This window comes from Aotus nancymaae, unplaced genomic scaffold (assembly GCF_030222135.1).
Source record: "Aotus nancymaae isolate 86718 unplaced genomic scaffold, 86718_ANA_hifiasm-v0.15.2.pri h1tg000028l, whole genome shotgun sequence".
Lineage (NCBI taxonomy): Eukaryota > Metazoa > Chordata > Mammalia > Primates > Aotidae > Aotus > Aotus nancymaae.
Window position 1 is genome coordinate 36,593,350 of NW_026988441.1, and position 23,821 is coordinate 36,617,170.

Consider the following 23,821-nt stretch of genomic DNA (forward strand, 5'->3'; position numbering starts at 1 on the left):
GGGAGGAGGAGGCCAGTGACAGACAAAACTAGGGGCCTTGTTCGGCACGGTGACATGCCGGAGCTCTCTGAGGATTGAAGTCCCCATGGCCTGGGGAGCTTGAGCGCCCATATGGGTGTTTTAGGGACACTGAGGTCCCCTTCCCAAACAGAGTCTGGAGTGGGGTCTATGGCGGAGGAGAATGCAGGCACAGGCAGGCTGGGGTGTCCGAGATGGCAGTGGAGGTGGGAGTGGCAGCTGCCCACGCCCCAGCGAGGTCCCGGGTGCTCGCGGGTCCCCGGGGCGGGGGCTCGGCCCTCCCGCAGGCCGGGGCGGGGTCGCGGGCCCGCGCGCCGCTCCCTGCGCAGCCTCCGCCCCCCGCGGCGGCCCCGCCCCCGTCGCCATGGGAACAGCCGCGGCGGCCCGGCTCGCGCGCTGCTTGCCTGCCTCGGTCTCCGCTGCTCCAGGGGCGGGTGGGGTGGGCTGCGCCAGAGCCCGGGCCGCCGCCGCCGCCGCCGGGGAGAGGCCGAACGCGGAGCCGGCGCGGGTCCCAGAGAGAGTGTGGCCGCCGGGCGGTCGGTCCCAGTCCAGGTCGAAGCCAGGGTGAGGGGCGCGCCGGTGCGGGGACGGTGGGGGAGGGGGTCCTGGGCCGCCGAGAACAAAGGGAGCGGGGAGCAGGGGCTGCAGGGACCATCTCCATGCCGCGCGCCCTGACGGCGGCCGCGCTTTCGCACCTGTTGTGCGAGGCTCGGGCCGGGTGCGGCTCCCTCTCCCGGCTTTCAGCGCCCCCACCTGCGCGCACGGCCGGAGTTGGGTCCCCGCGTGGTGGTGGCGGCGATCCGGCTGGCCGGGCATGGGCGTAGCCCGGGGACTGAGGCACTGGCGGGGGATGGGGTCGGGCACGGTAAGGGGGGCGGCGGCGGCGGCAGGAGGGGGAGAAGCGGAGGAGGCGCGGGAGGGAGGGCGCAGCCTCAGCCCCGGCGCCCCGGGCGGGTCCCCTCCTCCGCAGGGCGCGCGGCGATGTGAGCCATGAGCGCGACGTGGACTCTGTCACCGGAGCCCCTGCCGCCGTCGACGGGGCCCCCGGTGGGCGCGGGCCTGGACGCCGAGCAGCGCACGGTGTTCGCCTTCGTGCTCTGCCTGCTCGTGGTGCTGGTGCTGCTGATGGTGCGCTGCGTGCGCATCCTGCTCGACCCCTACAGCCGCATGCCCGCCTCGTCCTGGACCGACCACAAGGAGGCGCTCGAGCGCGGGCAGTTCGACTACGCGTTAGTGTGAGGGGCGCGGCGCCCCCCAGCCGGCCCTGCGCGGGGTCTCCCAGGCCCGGCCCGGCGGGGGGCGCCGCGGGGCCAGGACTGCCCTCAGGATCCCTCCCCGGAGCCCCCAGCCCGGACTGGGGAGGGAGATGGGAGAAGCCCAGCCCCTCCCCCTCGAGACCCCTCCCATGTCCCCTCCTGGCCTGGCCGGAGCCCCACCTCGTGCCTTTATCCGCCCTGTCCCTTCCTCTCTGCGCATCTCACCCGCCCGGCTTGCCCACCGCCCCCCGACTCTGAATCCCGGGAGGGAGGAAGACCCCGCACCGCTCCCTCCCCAGCGTTTAAGTGGCTCTGCTATTGTGCGTTCCTGGAAGTGGGGATCCCCTTGTCCCTTCTCCCCTGTCGTCTGGCCGTCGTTAACCCCACCTTGACTGAGTGTTGAGCCCGTCCTTGGGCTCTGGCCCTGCGGGGCAGGCTCTCCCGGGCCCACGGGGCGGACGCTGCATACCAATATGCCCTGCACCGCCTGTCCTGGAGACGGAGCCGGAAGGCCTGCCATGGCGGCTGCGTCGAGGATGCGTGGCGCCTGCCATGGCGGGAGAGCTCGGGTAGGCGCCTTCCCGCCCCCAGCCCGGGCCCCAGGACAGGTCAGCGCGCCCTGCCCCGGTGCCCACCGCTGCCCCCCATCTGCCTTCCTGCCACTTCCTCCTGATTCCCCTGCCACGCCTCCCGCAGCCCTCCCATGCCGTTCCATTCCTCCCTGCCTCTGAGCCGAAGATGATAATAAAAGCTATTATTGAGCGCTTACTGCATGCCAAGCAGCGTGCTGAGTTGGCGCCTCCTGTTTATAGCCTGTCTCCTCTTAGGGATCGTGAGAATGAGCCAGGCCCCGTTAGCATCCCTATTCTACAGGCCCAGGGACCGAGGGCCAGGCAGCTCCAGTGACTTGCCCAGTCTGGTAGGGCTGAAAGTGGAACCCAGGTCTGGCTTCTGCATGTTTATAAAGCTTCCCTGAGATGCAAAGACACCAGGTTCACAAGCACCTTTCACCCAGCTTTGTGGGGGCTGGTGTGTAACCATCTCCGTGCTCCCCGCTCCCTCTTCTCCACACACAATTCTATTGACCTGGGGAGGCTCTGGGGGTGGTGAGAGATACTCAACCCTGCGGGGAGGCAGGAGGAGCACCCTCCACCAGCCCTGGAGGGAGGCTAGGGCCGCACCTGCAGCCCAAGCCTCCTAAGCCTCCTCCCCCTGCCCACCACCATTGGCAGCGTTTGTGGGTCTGGCACGGTGGGGCAGTGACCACCAACGGACGGAGTGGGCTGGCTCCAAAGCCCTCCCAGGAGATGTGCAGCCTGGGGGAGCTGTGTGCAGTGTGTGTGGGGAGGAACGAGCGTTTCTATAAAAGGAAGGCTGGGTGAATGCACAGGCTCCACGAACAGCAAATTTACTGACTTGGACAACTAGCTGGGCGTGGGGCACAGTGCCGTGGGAGGACATCTGCTTTCCTCCCCCGGACCTGACCCTCAGTCCACACCCACAGGACAGGTGAAGCTGACTGAGGGGCCCCAGGTGGGGGCCCAGCAGCACCCCCAGGGATTTGGGGTCAGCCCCAATTCCGGTGCCCCTTCTTCCCCACTTCTAGGGATCCTTGAGATCCCAAGGCCACCCCAGGGGACACATTTCCCTCCCTCCAGCCTCCTGCCACTGGGGGCAGCCCACCCCTACCTTCTTCCAACCCCCCAGCCTGGGGCTCTACTCTCACCAGGCCACCTTCACTCTGCTGGCTTCTCCCCTCTATCTGTGCAATGTGACTTTGCCTTACTCTGAAACCCATCCCTGACACCTGTCCCCCAGGTACCCTGCTGGCTCTCCTCTTCCCATCCACTTGTCACCTCCACAGTTGCCAAAGGGTTCCTCACCCCAGGCCTTATCAGACCAGAGGGATGGCAGCTCTCCTCCCTGGTACATACCCCCAGCCCTGTAACCCCAAGCTCTGGCACTTTAGGGCTCCCACGCTCACCTTTAAGTCACAGGCAAAAGAGAAGGAAGCAGATTGGTAAGAACTTTATTCATGGTCACAGAACAGCCCCAGAAGGGGGAAGGACCTGCTGGCAGGGAGTATCCGTGACTGGTCAGTTTCTGAAGAAGGTGGGATGCTGGTCCTGAGGTACAAGGAGGGACATGTGCTTGGGGGTTTATGGTGTGCACTGCCAGCTATGGCCCCCTGTAGAGAACAAGACACAGCCTTGTCTGCTTGTCCTGGAGGTCAGGCAGCTTGTGAGTGGAGTCCCGTAACCCCCACCAAACCTTGTACAATGAGGTTTCCACTTCTGAGGCCCCCAAAGTATGGGGCATCTGAGGCCCACCCCACAGCTGAGCGCCATCACCTTCCCTCATGACGGGATCCTCAGAACGAGCCAGTGCCAGCTGAGCAGAACCAAGGCCCAGAGCAGGGGGCTTGGTGTGCGTGCTGCCCACCATGCCCTTCACCTAGCAGGAGTGGCCACCCGACCCAGAAGCTCCAGGGGCACCAGGAAGGGGTTCAGGGGGCAGACGCCAGCTGCTTGCCAGGGCGATTCCAGTTTGCTGCACTCTGCCTTCTCGGGGGCTGAGCAGGTCTCCTCTGGTGCCTTGGAGGCAGCCCCGTCCCCCTCGGTCGCAGGCCCCAGGCTCCCTCCAGTGGGGCTGGGCTGGGGGGCTGTCAGGCGTAGGTATGTCTCCATCATATGCTCAACCAGGGCTGTGCAGGGCAGGAGAGGCAGCTCTTCCGGAAGTGACATGAGCAGGTCGAGGACCACAGCGGACTCTAGCAATGGATGGAGGAGAGGGATAAGGGGACACCCTTGCCTGCCACCAGGAACCCTGATCCCTCTGTCCCTGCCACCTCCGTCACCCTTCTCACCAGCTGCTGAGAGCTCAGGCCCGCGGCCACTGCGTGAGAAAGAGGACAGGTACTTGTAGATCTTCTCAAAGTCCACAATGAAGTCTTCAGTGGAAGGACCAGCCAAGGACTCAGAAGGTTTCTCAGGGGCAGGGCCAGAAGTCTCTGGGGCCGAGCTAGGTGCCTTGGGGGCGGAGCTAGGTGTCTCAAGGGCAGCGTCTTCCTGCCCTCCAGGGACGCTCAGGAGCAGTGGCTTTCCATGGGCCTGCGTGGGCTTGGGGGGCCTGGAGTGTAGGAGGGTGATGGGTTCTGTGGCCGCGATAGTGAGCACCTAGCAGGCAGAGCAATCAGGTAGGAAGGGGAGCTGGGAAGTCCTCCCACCAGCTACACATTCCCTCATCCTCCCTGCCACCGTAAGACAGACTGCTCAGACAGGAGATGGCCTCAGAGCCAGGGACACTGAGGCTCCAGGTGTTCAGTGACTGATGGACGCCACAGAGCTGGCAACGGGAAGGGCCCTGGACCCAGGTTCACATGATTTGGCTCATGTGACCCTGTCCTCTGGGACACCTCGACCTGCCTGGGGGATGGCTGTACCTGTGAGAAAGCCACTGCCAGGGCTTCCTCAAGTGGCCCTGTTATCTTCTCAGCCAGATCCGTCCAGACCTGAGTGAAGCCAGAGGTACAAGGTCAGCCCAGGGATCAGCCTGCAGGGATTCCCCCAAGCCCTGCCCCTCCTGGGGATACCCTAACCAGGTTATCCCTGCAACTCCCACCTACCCCCCCCCCCCCGGGGCCGGCCCTGGGCAGCCTCGTCCTGCTGATCTGCCTCACCTCTATGGGAGCTGGGGGCTGTGCCTCCTGGCGCCTTGGTCCCAGAAGGCCACCCGGATGCAGCTTCTGAATGGCCTCCCGGGCTACACGGCCCTTGAGCTGCTGGAGGAAGACCCGGATCTAGGAAGGACAGCAGAGGAGGGCGAATGAGGCTTTTGTGAGCTCAGGGCTGCAGCACAAAAGCGAAAGCCCGCTGCCTTGCCTGCTCTGGGCCCAGCCACTGCGTGTTACCTCCTGCTAGCCCAGTGTTGGGGTCCCAGTGACTGCCTAGGCCGCAGCCCCACCCAGAGTGTGACCAGCTTCCTAAGGAAGGTGTAAAACCCAAGCCAGTTCCGGCTCCTCCGTGCAGCCAGTACTCAACCCTATGCTGACTACTACCCTACTCAACTCCCTTCTTTGTCCCCTCTGCCCCATTCCCTGACTCTCACTTCAACCTTGTACCAGGTTCAACAACGTAAGTTGCTCCATCTTACCCCCAGTTCATTCCGCCCCTAAGTTTCGCTGTCGACCCACCCATGCCTTACTCCGGGGCTAGCCCTGCCTTTAAGGCTGGCGCTCATCCCGCCCACGCCCCGCCCACACCTTACTCCCAAACGGGCCCTGCCCTTAAGTCTTGTTCTCATCCCGCCTACGCCCCGCCCCAGCACTGTACCGCCCCTCTGCCTCGCTTATGCCCCGCCCACATCTTACTCTAAAGCTCGCCTCGACCTTAAGGCTTGCTCTCACCCCGCCCCCCCCCGCCCCGCCCCGCCCCGCCCCGCCCCCAAACTCACCCACCCACAGTCCAACCCTCAGCGGCACGCACGCCCCGCCCCCAGCATCGTCCCGCCCCTCCGCTTCACTTATACCCCGCCCCCTAGGCCTCGTTCTCTTCCCGCCCATGCCCCGCCCAAGCTCAACCACTGACGTCCCCCCAACCTCAGCCCCACGCCCCACCCCCGACCGCTTATATTCCTGGCCCGGCCCCGCCCCGCTGGCTCCTGCTGCAGGCTCTCCCATTCCCCGCCTCACACTAGCTCCGCCTCCAGCCTCGCTCGGGTCCCCAGAACTGCATCTCACCTCAGCCTCGCTCCGTCCACGCAGCTCCCGGGCCAGTTCAGCGGCGTCCGGCTCCGGCTGGCCCTGCCGCGCCTGCAAGAGTCGCACTAGCTGCCGCTTCTCGCGAGCGCTCCAGGTCGCAGGGCCGGTAACCTCGCCCAGATAGCGCGCCGGGGCCACTCGCCGCCTGGGAGGTGGCTTCATGCCGATCACGAAAATGCAGGCGCTCTGAAGCCGCTTCCCCAGTGGGCGGAGCTACGGGGGCCGCCGAGGCCACAAAGCATCGCGCAGAGGCGGACGCACGTGGGGGCGTGGCTCCACGTTTGCAGGGCCCGGGGACCCGCCCCAATGAAGGTGAAGGGGAAATTGGCACCGGAACTGGGGCGGGGCGAAGGAGACCCTCAGCCTGCACCTTATCTCATTAATGAAGTGGAGACAACGCCTTGGATCTCGTGCCTCCCTCTGACGCTGGACTAACTCATGAAGTACTACTGTGTGCTTTGCTTCTCGCAGAGTAAAGGTCAAGTCGTAGTCAAGAGCCTGGGCTCTGGGATCAGACTAGGCCTGGGGACTTTGGGCAAGTGATTTAGCCTTGCCGAGCCTCAGTTTCCTCCTCTGTAAACTAGGGCTGGTAGTCAGTCCCACTCTTGTCTAGGCAGAGGAGAGTGAAGCTCGGGCAGGAGGGATTTAAGGAGCTCTAGACTAGACTGACAGTCTAAGAAGAGGGCGAAGTCCAGACTAGGAGACTGGAGCAGAGGCAGAAGGTCGAGACTGAGCGAGGGCAGGGTCCGGGCGGGTCTAGTGGAGAGCGAAGGCCTGGCTTGAAGAAGATCACAGGAGGCCGATGGGCAGGTGTCCGTGTAAGGAGAGGAGGGAATGGGGAGGGCTTATTTTAAAACTTAGACTTGTGGGGTTGGGTGTCTCTTGCTTTTCTTTCTTTCTTTTCTTTTTCTTTTTTTTTTTTTGTTTTGAGACGGCGTTTCGCTCTTGTTGCCCGGGCTGGAGTGCAATGGCGCGATCTCTCGGCTCACTGCAACCTCCGCCTCCCAGGTTCAAGTGATTATCCTGCCTCAGCCTCCGAATTAGCTGGGATTACAGGCACTCCCTGCTAAATTTTTGTGTTTTAGTAGGGACGGGGTTTCATCATGTCGGCCAGGCTGGTCCTGACCTCAAGTGATCCACCCACTTTGGCCTCCCAATGTGCTGGGATACAGGTGTGAGCCACAGCGCCCGGCTGGGTGTCGCTTTCTGATTGAGACAAAACGCCCTTGAGGGTCCCATGGCCCTTGAGTGCACACGGGTATATGGACGTATGGTTCCCTGCCACAGGCTCTGCCCCTCTGTCGGGATTTCTCAGGAATCCCCCCAAGTCCTGTTCCCAGCTTTCTCCCCAAGCCTCCCCACCTGTTCCCCACCCCACACCTTGCGCACTCGCTGACTGCACCAGAACTTAGTCTAGAGGTTTATTTTGAGCACAGGTGGGAGGGATAGGGGGAGAAGAGAAGCACAGGGGTCGTGGCCCCATCGGGTCCGAGGTCCAGGGAGGCGGGTCCGGTCCTGTTGGTCTTGGTCTCGAAGCGGTAGCTGGGTGCATCACCGGATCATGTTGGGGGCGCATCATCTCTGGGAGGGGCGGCTGAGGTTCAGCGAGGGAGGGGACGCTACGCCGGCCACCCCCTTCCCAGCAGACCACTGGCCTCTTCCATCAGTTTGTATGTCCGGTGAGATTGGGAGCCGGGGCTGATTGCTGAGTTCTCTTCACCTAATGCCTCTCCTCACCTAATGCCCCTGGCTTGACCCAGAGTCCGCGCCGGCTGGGGTGACCCACCGCCTGAGTTCGAATTCGAGTTCCACCCAGTGTTGTGACTTTTGACAAGTTATTTAATTCAGAGAATGCCTCATTTTTCTCCTCTCTAAAATGGGGATTATAATACTGTCCACCTGGAGGTTGTTAAGGGAATTCGGTTAGTTCATAGGCGTAAACCATTTACAACTGTGCTTGGGGGCCGGTGCGATGGCTCACGCCTGTAGGCACTTTGGAAGGCCAAGACGAGTGGATCACCTGAGGTCGGGAGTTCGAGACCAGCCTGACCAACATGGAGACCAAACCCCGTCTCTACTAAAAATACAAAATAAGCCGGGTGTGGTGGCACATGCCTGTAATCCCAGCTACTCGGGGGGCTGAGGCAGGAGAATAGCTTGAACCCGGGAGGCGGAGGTTGCAGTGAGTGGAGATCGCGTCACTGCACTCTAGCCTGGGCAACAAGAGCAAAAGTCTCAAAAAAAATGGCGGCCGGACGCGGTGGCTCACGCCTGTAATCCCAGCACTTTGGGAGGCCGAGGCAGGCGGATCAGGAGGTCAAGAGATCGAGACCATCCTGGCCAACATGGTGACGTGGTGGCGCGTGCCTGTAGTCCCAGCTACTCGGGAGGCTGAGGCAGGAGAATTGTTTGAACCCGGGAGGCAGAGGTTGCAGTGAGCCGAGATCGTGCCACTGCACTCCAGACTGGCGCCTGGCGACAGAGCGAGATTCTGTCTCAAAAAAAGGGGGGGGGAACTATCATCTCCTCCCTCCCCTAGCTCCCCCTACCTCCATACCTACCTTCCTCATTGGGGCCTCCTGGGACGGGGGCCGCTGGGCGAGGCCCTCGCGGGCGCGCCGGGTGCTGCGGGCGCTGTAAGGGAGAGGCGGGCTGCAGAAGCGCTGCCGCGCGCCAGGCCAGGCTAAGGGCGACCCCTGGGGGCTGCTGCGGACATCGCAGAGGCAGGACTAGCTAGGGCTGATCAGGCCCTGCACGAGGGATCGCGGCTGCCCCCTGTCCCGACGCACAGGTATAGGCTGGGGGCATGGCGGAGGTCTGTACCTGAGTGCGCGCAGACGAGGCCCAGCCCGGCGGCCAGCGCGGCACCCAACACAAAGGCTGCCAACACAAGCGCCACCACCGGCGCGGGCTCCAGGGCCGCGGGGGCCGGCGCGGGAGGTTCAGGGCGCACGGCGCGGCCAGAGATGATCTTGGGCGGCCCTGTGGGAAGTGCCACGCTGAGACTGGGTCCAGGACCCAGGTGTCCTTCCCACCCCCACTGACGCCCCACGGTCCCCTGCGGAGGACGACTGAGTGCTCACTGGGGGGCGGCCGCGGCACGGTGACCACGATGGGCTGCGTCAGCGTGTGCAGGTGGGGGCCATCGGCAGCCAGACTCTCGACGCTGCCACTGCCGGCGCACGCTTCGTCCTGAGGCAGACACTGGGGGAGAGGGAGGTGGGGAAGAGCCGAGGACATCAGGGCCCTGGGATCTTGGCTCTGGTCCCTAGTGCCCCCGAGAGAAACCTGAGTCCAGCTCTGCACCACAGCCAGGATGGAACCCCTGGAAATCCGGCGGCTTAGAGGTCCCTGAGCCCAGTGGCTATGCATACAAGTGGCTAGCCACCCAGCCCCTCAGGACCCCAAATCCCAGCCCCACAAGATCACATGGTCCGGCTCTCCCAGCACCTAGCATGTGAGACCCACCCCAGGTTCACAGAAATGTGTCCCCTTAGTAGTAGCCTTCTGCATCCAGCCCCCAGCTCTGAAGGATCTCAGAGCTGTCCATGAGGGAACTCAGTGCCCACACTGTCCCGGGAGAAACTCTGTTGACAGAGATCAGCCACTACGCCCAACCCCTCTACCCCCACCCCCAGATCCTCAGACCCGGAGGGTATCCTCTCTCCACCACCAGAGTGGCTTCGTGCCCAGCTCCCGAGGGGCCCCGGCGCCCAGATTCCAGGCTCTGCGCCTGCGCACCCGCGATGGCGGCGGGGGAGTCAGGGGTGCAGGCGTCCGGCGAACTTCCCGGAGGCGGCGGCAGCGGCTCAGCTGGCAGTGCAGGAACTGCACTGAGGCGTTGAAGACTGGGCGCAGGCGGAAGCTGAAGCGCACAGGGCGGGTGGAACCCGGGCTCGGCGGTGGCGGTGGCGGGAAGGCGACCGAGGCGTCGGCGGGGCAGCCCTCGCGAAGCAGTGCCAGGGCCGGCCCCGGGGCCGGGCGTGAGGACGGCGTCACTGAGCAGCGGTGCAGGGCCAGGCCCCAGCGCGGGGAGGGACGGGCCAAGGTCGCCTGGGAGACGAAGGCGCCATCAGCGATCGCCCGTCCCCGCCGTCCCCATCCGCCCCTGGTGTCCACGGGGTAACCACCTGGACGAACACGCGGCTGTCGGCCGGGACCTCGAGCGGCCCCGCGCGGCGCGGGAAGACATCCTCTGTGTCGGACAGCTTCAGACTGAAAAGCGGTCTGCGCAGCCACGGGCCGGGAGCCGTGGGGAACTGGGGCGCTGGCGGGGGTAAAGGGCGGCCCAGAGGAGAGAGAACGTGCGCTGCCCTTTAAGCCTCTGGGAAAAGTGACCCGACCACCTCGCCCCCGCCGCCGCCTTTGGAAAAGGGATGTGGTTGCAGCAGCGGATTCACCCATGATGGGCTCCGCGCCACGTTCCCCCTGACGGTAATGCGCCCCCTGCCAACCCCAGCGACCCGCACAGCTCAGCAGCTGAGCAGGGTGCAAAGCCATGCACCCCTTGAGAAGCCTCGGAAGCTGTCGAGGGCTTCCCTGGGGCGGAAGGAACAGTGAGGAACACCAGATGGTGGGATCAGGCTGAGTGAAGTGAGAGGCCCCCACCTTCCCCCTGGCTGCTCTCGGGGACACAGCAGGACCGGTGGCTCCTCTTTCTAAGGGGATATGGGTGCTGTCACCAACGGGGAAGGGGAGTGAAGAGGATACCCTCCCTAGAGGCTCTCGCAGGCACAGCCAAAGCCCAGCTAGGCCACCAAGATTGGGACTCTTCCACTTGTCCAGGCTGAGGGTAGCCATGGGGTCTCCTCCCCTCTCTGTGACCCTAAACACACACTGATGTCTGCCTTCAGGAGGTGCTGAGCAGAGTTCTGGTAAAATGGATAATCTCTAAACTCAAAAGATCACCTGCACATCACATCCATTTTTCCTAAGACAGGGTCTCCCTCTGTCGCCCAGGCTGGAGTGCAGTGGTATGAATACTGCTCACTGCAGTCTCCCAACTCCTGGGCTCCAGCGATCCTCCAACTTCAGCCTCTCGAGTAGCTGTGACCATAGGCGCCCCCACAGCCATATGGAGTCTATGTTGCCCAGGCTGGTCTGCAACTCCTGGCTTCCCTAAGTGCTGGGATTATAGGCATGAGCCCCCCGCCTCCATCCCCATCCCCCACACTTCTGAAGAGCACCTGGGTAGACTGGCCGCTTCCCACAACCCTGGCCCTCTCCGTGACTGCAGGGAACTTTGCTGAAGTGGGGATGTGAGCCATCCTTGGGATGGGGAGACAGAGGAAGACCCCACCCGACTCCCCTGCCCCCCATCCCCGGGGGAGGAGGACCAGAGGTCTAGTTGAAAGAGGCTCACACCTGTAACCCCAGCACTTTAGGAGGTTGACGCAGGCGGATCGCCTGAGGTCAGGAGTTCCAGATCAGTCTGGCCAACATGGGGAAATGCCATCTCTACTAAAAATACAAAAATGAGCCAGGCGTGCTAACTCATACCTGTAGTCCCACCTACTCAGGAGGTTACGGCAGGAGAATCACTTGAACCTGGGAGGTGGAGGTTGCAGTGAGCAGAAATCATGCGCCACTGCACTCCAGCCTGGGTGACAGAGCAAAATTCCATCTCAAAAAAAAAAAGACAGTGACACAGGGGTAGGAGCACGACAGACCCATCACCTCCCTGCCCATACATACCAGGTGGCCCGCTGGGCACAGTGGTGATCCCTGGGAGCAGGGCCAGCAGCAGCACAGTGCCCAGCATGCTGACTGGCTGAGGTCGGAGTGTTTGGGGCCAGAGCAGACACACCAGCTGGGCTGCACCAAGGCCCTGAACGTGGGCAGGTGGCCCTGTCCTTGGCCAGGAAGGAGGCAGGGAGCGGGGGTGGCAGACTGAGAGGCTGACACCAGAGCCAATGCCCAAGGCCTGGGGGGATTAAGGGATCCTTTGCTGCCCGACCTGGGGCTAATGGGGGCAGGCGGGTCCCTCACATTAGCCTCTTGATACCTTGCACCCAGCTCCCAAACCTGCCTCAGTCTCCCCTCAATGCAAAGGCCTCATCCACCAGAATGCCCCCCCTCCCACACCACCCTCTTTCCACCTTGCCCTGCCAGGCCCACAACACACCACAGACTGGAAGAAAAGGGAGGGGTTTATTCTCAAGCGCCTAGGGTTTACAAACGAGGGCATTTTGTTTTAAAAAGGGGCAGGGCAACACTGGCGGCCTGAGGAGGGGTCCGCTGGCTGGTGGGCTGGCCTGAGCCGCCCCCAGGCCTCTGCCCACCCAGTCTGCCCTCTGCCTGATCCAGAGGGATGGCTGGTGACGACGAAGGGGGAGGTCTTGAGGGGGAGGCAGGAGACTCCCCCAGGGCTCCCCAATTAACACTGAAGGGGGTGAGGGCGGGTGGACACACACTCGGGAAACAGAAAATAAAGTTAAATAAAACCAGGCAGCCTGGTCTTGGGCCTGTTCGGGCCCTGGGACCAGCCATGCAACCTTCCAACAATCCGCAGAGGCCCCCATAGCTGGACCCAGGGGAGGAGGAAAGGGCCAGGCCTATTGGCACCACTCCCCCCACTCAGCAGACCGCCGCCCCTGACACAGAGACCAACGGGCAAGAGAAGGTGGCCTTGCCCCTGGGGGCAGAGAGACCATGACGTCTATGACTTTTTAAACATGCGGCGTTTTGTGAGTATCGTTTAACAAGAGTCAACAGGCTAGGTGAGAGGAGAGCGATGCTATGCCTGCGTGGCCTCTGCCAGAGCCAGCCGGCTTCCACGCCTTTCGTGTTGGTTTTTCTTTGTGGTTTTACAGGGTTTTCTTGTTTTTTTTTTTCTTGTCCACTTGATTTGCATGCAACACCCACAAAAAGGAAACACACCCCCTCCTACTCTGGCCACCCCAGTGGGCTCCGGGGGACACCCTGGCCTGGGCCCCCAGTGCACACCTGATCTTTCACAGTCCCGGGTCTCATCGTGGGCTGGGCCAGGTGTGCATGAGTGAGTAGAGGGACGGTCGGGGCACGACAGAGGGTGATGGCCTCACACCCCCACCCTCAGCCCGGCCCCTGCCCCTGCTGGAGCTTGTCACACGTCCTCGAACCCCCACATCCACTCTGCCCTCGATCCCTGACTCCTCCTGGACCCCTCCCTCGGCCCCATGGCCCTGCTCTGTCACAAGTCCCTCTGTCACCTGCTCTGCGCCATGCCCCAAGCCCACCTTCCCTGAAGGCCATCTTGTGTGGCCAGGGCCCCAAAGACCCCACTGCACCCCGAGGTCTTCACCCCCAAGATGTGGCACCCAGAGACCCCAGAGCAGCAGCCCCAGCCCCCCAGTGCCCGAGGGAGGTTGTGGGCCCCACCACAAGCAGCTAAATGTGACTTTGGTAAAAGTTTCTGAAGGTACCGACAAACCCCTTGAGAACAAGCTCTCCTCCACCCCCCACCCCAAACACCCCACCAAGTACAATAAAATACAATAAACTCCAAAAAGGACCCCCTGAGATCAAAGAGAGAGAGAGTGCAGCCCTGTCCAGCCGCAGTCCAAATGCCCACACCGCCTTTCTGGGGGCCACTGACTCACTGCTCCATGGGAGACCTAGGCAGACCCAGGGGTCCCGTTGGGAGGGGGTTGGGTCCAAGCTCAGGCTAGGAGACAGACAGGGACAGAGAGGTAGAGCGGGGGACAGAGGGCAACAGAGGGGGAACGGGCATGTGGGGGTGGTGGAGGGCATAGCACGCTAGGAGTGTGGTGGCTGCGGGACTTGGGGGCTCTCTCCTGGCCCCTGGGGGCCGCCCTGGCCCAGAGGCTGCAGCTGAATGCACAGCGACTCTGCTCGCGGCCTGCTGTCTTCCGTTCACAGTGTCTGTCAGGGGACGCACGTGGCTGGCTGCCCCCAGGGCGGGAAGGGCTGGGGCCTGGCTGGCCCAGGACGGGGGGCAGATGGGCACCCCCCACTCTCTGTCCTCAGCCCTCGGTGGCTGTCCAGGTCCCAGGTCTCCCCTCGAGGGCAGCTGGGTGGCCGGGTGGGGAAGGGGGCCTTTGGCCATGCCCCTGGCCCCCTGTGGGGCTGGCCGATGCCACACGGCTACCTGAAGAAGGGCAGGTGCGGCTGGCTCAGGACGCTGCTAGTCCGCGGTGACTCAGTCTTCGCCATGACATCCTTGAACCAGGATGCCACGTCCACCTCCAGCGTCTCATAGCGCTTGATGAAGCTGTGTTCCTGTGGGCCCGAGGGGATGGGGCTTAGGAGGGGGTCTTCCCTCCTGGCCTCGAGCCTCCACAGGGACAGGGATGGGACTGGAACCAGGATCGGGAGGGCCACAGGTACTCACAAGTAGCTTATTATACTTTGGTCTCTTCCTGTGATCTTTAGTAAGGCTAGAGGAAGAAAAGCAAAGACAGATGTGAGAGCTAGGGAGGAGGGGATGGTAGACAACCCCCCCCACCGCCCCTGTGCTCAGGTCCTCCCCGAGGAGCCAGGGGTCCCCAAGATCTGTGTGGGGGAAGGAGCTGCAGATGTCCTCAGGACCCCTGCTGACAGCTGGGAGCAACTGTGTGTCTCTGAGCCTCATAGCCTAGGGCCAGGTGGCAAGGGCCTGGCTTGGGGAGGCAGAACTGGCTGAGGTCCCCAGAAAGGCAGGTGGGGCTCCCCTGAGAGAATCAGACGTGGAGCTCCTGCACTTGTAGCTGTGCTTGAAGAAGCGTGCTCATGACCTCCCATGGCCACCCTGCCAAACAAACGCCACAGGGCTGGCTGTCCCCTTGGGCCAGCTCCAAACTCAACTCGGGGCTCCCCGGGCATCAGCACCAGCTCCTGTCTGGAGCTGCCAGCCACGAGCCTGCCCACAGCTGCACCCACTCCATCCCAGTGTGGGGCCTCCATTCCCCTTCCGCCCTGGCCTCCCCAGCTGCCCAGAGCGGCGGGCTGCCCCTGACCTCCCAGAGGGGAGGTCCTCACCAGTCTTTGACGAAGGACTGGAAGTCCCCTGAGAAGCCCATGTGTCCAGGCAGAAGTGGGGGCTCCTCCTGCAGGACTTTGGTAAGGACCTCAAAGTCTGTCTTGCAGTTTTTGTAGGGAAACTGTCCCGTTGCCAGCTCCACCTGTGAGGGAGACGGGCAAGGCTAGACCAGCCGGGACAGGTTCGTGTTCTCCCTCCGAGTCCCACAGAAGCCCTAGGCCCTGGCTGGAGGACAGGGGCAGAGCACTAACTCACCAACGAGATACCCAGGCTCCACACGTCGGCCCGGATGTCATAGTCCGGCTTGGTGGGGTCTGGGGGGTCGATGCGCTCAGGCTGCAAGGGGAGGAGGGAAAGATGTCCCTCCAAGGCTGGGGCCGGCCTCCCAGCCCCCACCCCTCCCCTGCTGGAGGGCCCCCACTCACGGCCATGTAGGCGGCACAGCCCGCGCTCCGAGTCTTGGCTTTGGAGTCCACCAGGCGGCCGCTGATGCCGAAGTCGCAGAGCTTGATCTGACCCCGCTCATCCAGCAGGATGTTGGAGGGCTTGACGTCGCGGTGGATGACACCGTGCTTCTCCTTCAGGTAGAACAGCGCCTTCACAATCTGCAGGTGAGCAGGGGAGCGTGCATGTGACGGGCGGGGGCACGGTACAAGGCCACCCACCCGGCACATGCCCTGCCTGGCTGCTCACCGCCACTGTCATCTTGCCCAGGATGCGCTCGGGGATGGGGCCCTGCATCCGCTTCTTGAGCTTCTCAGCGCAGGTGCCCATGAGCTCCATGGCAATGAAGACGTCTGTCTGCAGGAAGGGGGCACGCAGGGGAGCTGTGTCTTCCGGCCCTCCCCGCAGCAGCTCTGCTCCCAGGGTGAGAGGTGGAGACCCTACACGGTGCGGGGCAGGGGGCGCCTGGCACGGCCGGGAACTCACATTGGTGATGAAGGTCCCGAAGCACTGCACGATGTAGGGGCAGTCATGGCTCTTGAGCACCACGTCCAGGTCCATGAGGATGCGCTTGTTCTCCTCCTTGTTCCCCGAGCGCCGCATTTGCTACATGGACAGGGACAGGGGGAACGGGAAGGAGCCTTAGCACCAGCCCAGGACACAGGGCCTGGCCCGGGTGGCCGCCAAGGCTCACCTTGACGGCAATGACATGGCCCGTCTTCCGGAAGCGCATCTTCCACACCTGGCCACATGTGCCACTGCCCATCTCGCCCAAGTTCTCCAGGTCATTGATTTCTGCCTGGTAGCGCTGGGAGGGGAGGGAGAGGTGGAGGATCCCCAGGGCCTCTGCCACCCCCGCCCCCCCACCAGTGCCCCCAGGATGGGCCCTGCCTGGCTGGGCCTCCTCCCTCCCACCGCCTCAGTGAAGGTGGTACCTGGCCTCCAATGGTCAGGTAGCCCGTCTGCTTCATGATCTCCTGCAGCTTCTGGTCAATCTCAATGCTGGGGACACAGAGCAGGTGCTGGTGGAGACAGGTCCTGACCAACCTAAGGCCACCCCAGACCCCCACACTGGGGTTCCCACCAATTTAACCATCCTCCTCCCGGGGCTGGCACGGTGGCCTCCTCAACGCTGCTGCCCATCCACCCTGTGGGGCCCCTGGCTCACCTCTCCATGCTGCGGGGCGTGAACAGGGTTGACGGGAGACCCAACATGTGGCGGGGCCGGGCGGGGGGCATGGGGTGCTGCGGGGAGCTCTCGGAGGATGGCGAGCGGCTGCCCCCATCGTTGGCCAGCGGGAGCTGCAGGGCTGGGGGGGTGAGACCAGTGGCGGGGAAGGGGGATCAGCACCCAGCTGGTCTCAGCTCCACATCTGGCGCTCCAGGGAGGGGTCAGGACCCTCACCTTCACCTACAGCGCTTCTCCAGCTAGCCCAGCACAGCCCCCCGCCCTGCAGGGCTGGAGCTGGGGTCTCCCTCCCACCCCAGACTGTCCCCAGAGTCCCTTCTCTCATCCCCTGACCTTGCAGGACATGGAGGAGGCTGGCAGAGAGGGGGGCCCCAAGTCTACACTGACAGAGAAATGAGACGGGAACCTGGGGTGTCGCTTGGCTGGGCGGCCTCCTTGGCGGGTGTGTCCACTTCCTCCCACTTCTGCCCAGGAAGCAGGCCCAGGGCCGCAGTGCCCACAGGCTGGATAGGCGAGGGCACAGTGCCTGCCGGGGCTGGCCCAGGCTATGGCCCTGCTGGTAGCACTGAACGTGGCACCCAGACAAGAGTAAGGGGGGCCACCCTGAGGAGGCAGTGGGCACGAGACTCAGGCTTCAGGCTGCCTTGCCCCACGTTCTGCTCCGGGGTTGGGGAGGGCCCCCTCGGGCCCGTGGGCTGACATGGGGGCCTCCTGACCTGGCCTGCAGAGCTGGGACCCATGGGGACAGAAGAGAACCTCAGGGGGCGTGCATCCTCTGGGAGGGGAACTCAGGGGCACAGCTCCTGCAGGGGCTGGCAGGACGAGGTGGGGGCAATGCTGGACCAGGCGGGGGTCGGCTCATCCAGCAGCCTGCATGCGGGCAGCTTGGGCATGCTACAGCAGGTGGGCAGGCGGCAGGCAGGCAGCGGGCACCCCGGGGCAGGAAGTCAGTATTAGGGGTGGGAGGGCAGGAGACAGACAGACAGGAGCCAAGACTTGGCCCAGGTGCCCAGAGGAGGCACTGCAGAGACAGGCCAGAGAAAGGCCTGGGACAGGAGGGCAGCTTCCCGGAGGAGCAAGGGGTCTCCCTGGCTGGGCTGGCAACCGGGTGCAGGAACAGAGGCCAGGAGGCTAACGTGGCTTCCAGAGGAGTCAATCCTGACACCTCACATCCTAGAGGCCCTGGCAACGGCTACAAGCACCTCCCAAGGCACCCCTCCCACAGAGGCTGGGGCCTGCCATCCTGCCAAAGCCCTCCGCGGACACCCCTCTCCCTCTCTCCTCCTCTCTTCCTCCTGCCTCATCTGCCTCGTCTCCACAGTTCTGCAGGCTGCTGGTCTAACTCAGACAGACAAACTCACCCCATGCCGGCAGATGGGCTCTGTCCCTCTGCTGTGGGCCTGGGACCCTGATCTCAACCAGCAGGAGAGGCAGGAAGACCCTGACCTCAGTCCCAATGTGGGAGGTCCAGCACTGCCCCTACCTGGTCCCACCAGCCCCTGCAGCAGCTGTGCCCCTTACCTCCCCTCCCAGAGGACCACGCAGGAGCCAGGGAAGGGCTCTGGGGACCCAGGACACAGCCAGGCCCAGCATTCATGACTGGCCTAGAGGCCTCGCCTCCCATGCCCCTCCCACCATCCTGGCCGCTGCAGCCTCGGCACCACCACATCAGCACCCCCTGTGCTTTTTTTTTTTTTTTTTGAGATAGGTCCTTGCTCTGTTTCCCAGGCTGGGGTGCAGTGGCGTGATCTCATCTCACTATAACCTCCACCTCCCAGTTCAAGTGATGCTCCTGCCTCAGCCTCCTCAATAGCTGGGATTACAGGCGCCCGACACCATGCCCAGCTAATTTTTGTATCTTTAGAAGAGATGGGTTCTCACTGTGTTGGCTAGGCTTCTCCCCCTGCCTCTTCAGGTCCCTGGCGCCTCTGCTTTGCCCATGGCCTGAGCCACAGCCCGGATCCCTCTCTGGCTCCTGAGGGCCTGTGCTCCCTGCATACCCAGTCCCCAACCCCTCTGCACCTGTCGTCTCTTCAGACACTGCCTGGTTTCCAGCCTCAGAGATTATCCAAGTCCTGCTCCCGCCCCACACCATCAGCTCTGATGGGGTAATGACCACATCCCTCGAGGAGTCCTGTGGGTCCCCTCCCTGGCGCAGCCCACCAGGCCTTCTGAGGGTGGCCCCAGAGCCCAGGGAGGAGGCTGCTGGCCCACATACTGGAGCACAGGAGGATGTAGGTAGGGGAGGGCTCGGGTCGGCGTGGGAGGAAGGAGGTATACAAAGGCCCTAAGAACAGAGGCCACAGAGGTGGTCACGGCCACATGGCGGCTCAGGAGGGTGGAGTGAGAGCAAGAGGGTGAGGATGAGAGAGAGAGAGAGAATGGATGAGAGACAGCGAGAGGCTGGAGGGCACGCATCTGCCAATAGGAGCCAAAGGTGTGCAGGCTGCCACACCAACATGCACGCACACATTGTGCAAATGCACGCACGCACAACACACGTGTGGGGTGCTGTGGCTCCAACACCCATGCAGCCAGGACACAGTCCCCTTGCCCACTGGACACACACACACACTCACAACCACACACAGGGCCAGACATCCCATCTAGTCTCTCTCCCAACACAGGTGTGCAAGCTCAGGCCCTGGCAGGGCTGTCTTCTCTCCCCTCACCTCCTTCAAGATGGCTTTTAAATTTTTTTTTTTTTTTTTTTTTTTTTGAGATGGACTCCCTCTCTGTCGCCCAGGCTGAAGCGCAACGTGTGATCTCGGCTCACTACAATTTTTGCCTCCTGGACTCAAGCGATTCTCCTGCCTCAGCCTCCTGAGTAGCTGGGATTACAAGTGCATGCCACCATGCTTGGCTAATTTTTGTATTTTTAGTAGAAATACAAAATTAGTAGAAACAGGGTTTCACCATGGTCAGGCTGGTATTGAACTCCTGACCTCATGATTCGCCTGCCTCAGCCTCCCAAAGTGCTAAGATTACAGGAGTGAGCCACTTCATGCAGCTTTTTTTTTTTTTTTTTTTTTTTGAGATGGAGTGTTGCTCTGTCACCCAGGTTGGAGTGCAGCAGTGCAATCTTGGCTCACTGCAACCTCTACCTCCTGGGTTCAAGAGATTCTGTGTCTCAGCCTCTCTAGTAGCTGGGATTACAGGTGTCTGCCACCACGCCTGGCTAATCTCTTGTATTTCTTATGGAGACAGGGTTTCACCATGTTGGCCAGTCTGGTCTCGAATTCCTGACCTCAAGTCATCCACCCTCCTTGGCATCCCAAAATGCTGAAATTACAGGCATGAGCCACTGCACCTGGCCTGTTTTTTTTAATTTTTGAGACAGGATCTGGCTCTGTCACCCAGGCTGGGGTGCAGTGGTGTGATAATGGTGCACTGTATCTTTAACCTAGCAGGCTCAGGTGATCCTCCTGCCTCAGCCTCCCGAGTAGCTGGGATTACAGGTGTGCACCACCATACCTGACTAATTAAAAAATTTTTTTGCACTTGTCCTAAAAAATCTAAAAAAATAAAAATAAAAATTTTTCTTAGTAGAGACGAGATCTTGCTATGTTGCCTAGGCTGGTCCTGAACTCCTAGGCTCAAGTGATACTCCTGTCTTGCCCTCCCAGAGTGTTGGGATTACAGGTGTGAGCCACTGTGCCCAGCCTCCCCAGAGGCTTTGTTCAAAATCCCACCTTCCCCAGAAGTTCCCCTGAGACGGGCCCCATGCAGGGCCACTCACCCAGCTAGAATGTTCTCTCTAGTGGGAATGTGCTCCCTGTCCAGTGGGCCCCCCTACTGCAGCCCCTGCTACAGAGGAGAGGGTCTCGGTCTGTTCTATTCACTGCTGTGTCCCTGGCACCCAGGGCAGGCGTGGCACCCAGGAGGGTGCTATGTGTTCATGTCGTTGTTGAGAGAGATCCACAGGCACAGGCCACCCACCAGGCCCAACTTTCTCTTTCTCTCAGTTACATACACACAGGCATGCACCCCCTTGAAGGCCACAGACTCCCATTCAGTAGGGAGCCCACCTCCTCCTCCAGGGAGTCCAAAGTGGAGCCGAGAGGCAGGGAGGGGATAAGGGTGGAGGACACAGAGGAGGCCGGGCTGGGCTGACTGCTGCTCGAGTAGAATGAGAGAGAAAGTGAGAGTGAGGGTAGGGGACATGAGGGGACACACAGAGCATGGGGGCTGGGGGATGGCATTCTGCAGCTGGGGGAGCGGTTAGGTCAATGGTGCAGATGTCCAAGCAGCGATGATAAAAAGGCTGGTACCTGCTCGTTGGGACGGGGCAGGAGCAGGGCTTAGAGTGATCACAATAACTGGATGGGGAAAAGGAAGAAAAAAAACAACACCACGATAAATCACAACAGAAACGACCAATTCGTCCAAAAGAAAAGAAATCAAATCATAAACGAGGAGGAGCGGGAGGCACCGAACTGCAGAGATGGCTGGGAACCGACAGAGATGGGGAGGATGGGGAGGATGGGATGGAGCTGACACAGACACAGATGCCTGGAGGGGACTCCTCGGGGGCCTGCCTGCCAGGGGCCTCCTAGCTCTGCATGGGAATGGCCACCCCTGAAGGCACCCGGGGCCCTAGACCCAACCCTGCCTCATCTACTCAGGGGCCAGGGAGGGCAGCGCCCAGGGGCTAGCAGGGATCTCCCTTGTCTTTCGAGGGCTTCTTATCCCAGGCAGTGTCCAACGCCAGAATCTGCACCTCCATGATTTATCTGGGCCCCCAAGAGACTCCCCAAGGAGGATCCCATGCTGACTCAGGTCAGGAGAGGGAGGAACAGGAGGGTGTCAGGCTGTGAAGGTGAGGTTGGGTGACCAGGGAATGGGTGGGATGCCCAGATACAGGGGGTACCTTCTTCCCCTATCATAATGACTCCATAGAGAGTTACATAAACTACAAAGGTCATATTGGATGAGACATGAGAGCATTTCACTGGGTCAAGAAAGACACAAAAAAGATCATGGGTCAGGGGTGGTGTTCACAGGGTTTGAAAATCTGATTCTCTCCAGCCCAGATAATTCAGAGACCAGACTATTGGGGAAAAAGCCAGGAGACTAGATGTGGTCAGTGTTCCCAGGTCAGGTGAGTGTGGAGTGGGAGGTACTGATCTAGGACGATAAGATGTCAGGGAGGTAGGTACCAATTTGGTGGGATGTCTGCTGCGGGGTGGGAGCAGGCCTAGCTAGAGTCACATTGGCCTCAGGTGTTCCCAGGTCAGGTGGGTGTGAAGGAAAGGAAGCCATCACTTGAACCCAGGTGACAAAGTTGCTGTGATGGCTGGGGGTCGATATGCATTTCTGGAGAGGTCAGACACACGCTCACCAAAATGGTGGCAGTGAAACTGTTAACAGGTGTTTGAGGGGGCCTGGTATACGTGGTAGGGGGTCTGCTGAGCCAAGGTTATTGTCGCTAGGGGGAAGAAGGGACCCCCGTCCCACCCCCCTACCGCAGACACGGTCACAGGGAGAGCGAGAGGGAAAATCCTTGGGTCAGAAGAGATGGGGAGGGGCTCTATGTGGTCAAGTGACCTCAGATGTCCCCAGGGCAGGCGTGTGCGTGGATCGTCCGCTACAAGGACTGACAAGCTCCTAGGCCAGGGGTGGGGCACGCTAGACAGTCCCTGAGATGACGGGAGTGGTAACATCAGGTCAAAAGGGACGTGTCTGTGTTTTAGGGGCCACCTGGATGTGATCACGGACGCGTGGAGTCCGGGGAGCCCGACCCAAAGGATGACGGCGATGGGGGCGGGTCATCAGCTGGGAGTCTCGCCTGGATCCGGGAACTGGGCTCCCAGGCCCTGAGGGTACGAATCCCCCAGAGCTCGCCGGCCCTACGCCCCCCGGGTCACCGTGACCCTCGCCCCGCGAGCCCACAACGGGGGGGACGGAGAGAGAGAGCACGAGCGCCCCGGAAGCGGGGGCGGGGCCTGGCGGCGGGGGCGGGGCCTCCCGCGGCGCGTGCCCCGCCCCGCCCGCCCCCTCCCCCACGGCGCCGTGCTTACTGGGCCTGGGCCGCTGTGGACTGATATCCAGGTTGAGGTCGATCCTCCGCCGGGCCTCCCGGTTCTCCTGCTTCAGCTTTGCTTCCAGGCGGGACAGCTTCTGCTCCAGGGAGGACGCCGCCATCTTCCCCGCCGCCACCGCCGCCGCTCACCGCCCGGCCGCCCGTCAGTCCGGCAGACAAACACCGCACTGCGCCTGCGCCTAGATGACCCCGCCGAGCCGCCGTCTCGCCCCGCATGGCGCATGCCCGCGGCGCGCACCCGCCCTTCCCCAGCTGCGAGCCTCCGCGCGTGCGTGCTTCGGCTCAGCCCGAAGGATGACGCCACCTAGAGCTCGAGGCAGGCAACGTGCAACCCCCTTTGTCGGCACCACGGTGGTGCGCATGCGCCAATTCCCGGGCGCTCCGGAGAGAGGCGCTGCGAGGAAACCCGCCGTTCTAGTGAGGGCGGTGGGCGAGGAAAGCGGCGCGCATGCGTACGGAGGGGAAACCGTGTTCGCGCGCGTAGTTTCTGTGCATGCGCGTTCCTGGAACCTGCGTCTGAAGTAGCGATCTACATCTGGTCTCCACGGCGGTGCAGCCTCAGCCCCCTCCTCGCTCTTCCAGTCGGCTTGGGCGTCCTTTCAGAATGCCTTCCTCACGAATGGTGCTTTGTTAGGATTCCTCTTGTGTTTAACTGCCTCCTAGCCTCCCGCTGGCAGCGGGGTGCCGGCTCCTCACTGTAGTTAGGCTCCGTCCGGAGCCCTTTCCCTTCTTGCCGGTCCCACCAGGCTCAGAGTTGGCTAAAGCCAGGCAGGAGGGGACGGCCCTGGGAACCTGGTGGCATGACCGCTGACCTCGGCGACGGGGCCAAGGTCAAGGCCAGAGTTCTTGGCCTTACCCACATGGAACCTCAAGATGCCCCCTTTATCGTTCTCACACCTGAAACGTGAGCCCAGCGCCTGGACGTGCAGAATTCCTATGTGAGGACGGGCCCTCGGGTTAGGTGCTCGGTGGCTGGGACCCCGGCAGCCTAAACCACTCCTTTAAGTGGTCTGAGGGGTGCTGGGGAAATGTCCCATCTGGAACGCAGGGTTCCCCCAAGAGCAGCTTCCCTCTGCTCTTAGATGCCAGAAAGTTTCCGATTTTGCAGAGACATCTGGGAGGTGGCCGGGACCAGGCGGACTGTACCAAGTGC

At 62.3% G+C, this 23,821-nt stretch overlaps 4 protein-coding genes across 5 annotated transcripts; 1 reads left to right on the top strand and 3 right to left on the bottom strand.

Annotated features, from left to right (window-relative positions):
- Positions 1 to 413: 413 nt before the first annotated feature.
- On the top strand, positions 414 to 2,057 carry CTXN1 (cortexin 1). Its single transcript, XM_012436281.3, has 2 exons — positions 414 to 582; positions 989 to 2,057. The coding sequence occupies exon 2, from the start codon at positions 1,009 to 1,011 to the stop codon at positions 1,255 to 1,257; it is 249 nt and encodes an 82-aa protein (XP_012291704.1). The 5' UTR covers positions 414 to 582; positions 989 to 1,008; the 3' UTR covers positions 1,258 to 2,057.
- Positions 2,058 to 3,286: 1,229 nt separating this feature from the next.
- On the bottom strand, positions 3,287 to 6,195 carry SNAPC2 (small nuclear RNA activating complex polypeptide 2). 2 transcript variants are annotated; one of them, XM_012436282.2, is made up of 5 exons: positions 6,013 to 6,195; positions 4,954 to 5,073; positions 4,717 to 4,785; positions 4,141 to 4,450; positions 3,287 to 4,044 (listed from the first exon to the last, which is right to left on the bottom strand). In XM_012436282.2, the coding sequence occupies exons 1-5, from the start codon at positions 6,193 to 6,195 to the stop codon at positions 3,725 to 3,727; spliced, it is 1,002 nt and encodes a 333-aa protein (XP_012291705.2). In that variant the 3' UTR covers positions 3,287 to 3,724. The 2 variants fall into 2 exon arrangements, with proteins under 2 accessions (XP_012291705.2, XP_064236795.1); XM_064380725.1 differs by lacking the exon at positions 6,013 to 6,195 and adding an exon at positions 5,427 to 5,441.
- Positions 6,196 to 7,443: 1,248 nt separating this feature from the next.
- On the bottom strand, positions 7,444 to 12,095 carry TGFBR3L (transforming growth factor beta receptor 3 like). Its single transcript, XM_021676665.2, has 7 exons — positions 11,728 to 12,095; positions 10,164 to 10,300; positions 9,775 to 10,086; positions 9,117 to 9,237; positions 8,857 to 9,015; positions 8,595 to 8,667; positions 7,444 to 7,614 (listed from the first exon to the last, which is right to left on the bottom strand). Exons 1-6 carry the CDS (start codon positions 11,792 to 11,794, stop codon positions 8,600 to 8,602), a joined length of 864 nt encoding a protein of 287 aa, XP_021532340.2. The 5' UTR covers positions 11,795 to 12,095; the 3' UTR covers positions 7,444 to 7,614; positions 8,595 to 8,599.
- A 69-nt stretch (positions 12,096 to 12,164) lies between these two features.
- On the bottom strand, positions 12,165 to 22,801 carry MAP2K7 (mitogen-activated protein kinase kinase 7). The gene is made up of 11 exons (XM_012436285.2): positions 22,646 to 22,801; positions 16,605 to 16,746; positions 16,372 to 16,438; positions 16,131 to 16,244; positions 15,923 to 16,042; positions 15,686 to 15,793; positions 15,418 to 15,597; positions 15,248 to 15,328; positions 14,992 to 15,134; positions 14,366 to 14,411; positions 12,165 to 14,253 (listed from the first exon to the last, which is right to left on the bottom strand). Exons 1-11 carry the CDS (start codon positions 22,767 to 22,769, stop codon positions 14,119 to 14,121), a joined length of 1,260 nt encoding a protein of 419 aa, XP_012291708.1. The 5' UTR covers positions 22,770 to 22,801; the 3' UTR covers positions 12,165 to 14,118.
- Positions 22,802 to 23,821: the final 1,020 nt, after the last annotated feature.

Bases quoted from the DNA above. Each gene is read 5' to 3' on its own strand.
- CTXN1 (XM_012436281.3), top strand. From the start codon at position 1,009: ATGAGCGCGACGTGGACTCTGTCACCGGAGCCCCTGCCGCCGTCGACG.
- SNAPC2 (XM_012436282.2), bottom strand. From the start codon at position 6,195: ATGAAGCCACCTCCCAGGCGGCGAGTGGCCCCGGCGCGCTATCTGGGC. The intron at 5,074-6,012 runs GTGAGATGCAGT...TGTCCTTCCTAG, and splicing joins GTGGACGGAGCGAGGCTGAG to ATCCGGGTCTTCCTCCAGCA. The intron at 4,786-4,953 runs GTGAGGCAGATC...GGCTTCACTCAG, and splicing joins AGCCCCCAGCTCCCATAGAG to GTCTGGACGGATCTGGCTGA.
- MAP2K7 (XM_012436285.2), bottom strand. From the start codon at position 22,769: ATGGCGGCGTCCTCCCTGGAGCAGAAGCTGTCCCGCCTGGAAGCAAAG. The intron at 16,043-16,130 runs GTGAGCCTTGGC...CTGTCCATGTAG, and splicing joins GCCATGTCATTGCCGTCAAG to CAAATGCGGCGCTCGGGGAA. The intron at 15,794-15,922 runs GTGAGTTCCCGG...CCCTTCCTGCAG, and splicing joins TCGGGACCTTCATCACCAAT to ACAGACGTCTTCATTGCCAT.
- TGFBR3L (XM_021676665.2), bottom strand. From the start codon at position 11,794: ATGCTGGGCACTGTGCTGCTGCTGGCCCTGCTCCCAGGGATCACCACT. The intron at 10,087-10,163 runs GTGGTTACCCCG...TTCGTCTCCCAG, and splicing joins ACAGCCGCGTGTTCGTCCAG to GCGACCTTGGCCCGTCCCTC. The intron at 8,668-8,856 runs GTACAGACCTCC...TCTCCCTTACAG, and splicing joins CCTCGTCTGCGCGCACTCAG to CGCCCGCAGCACCCGGCGCG.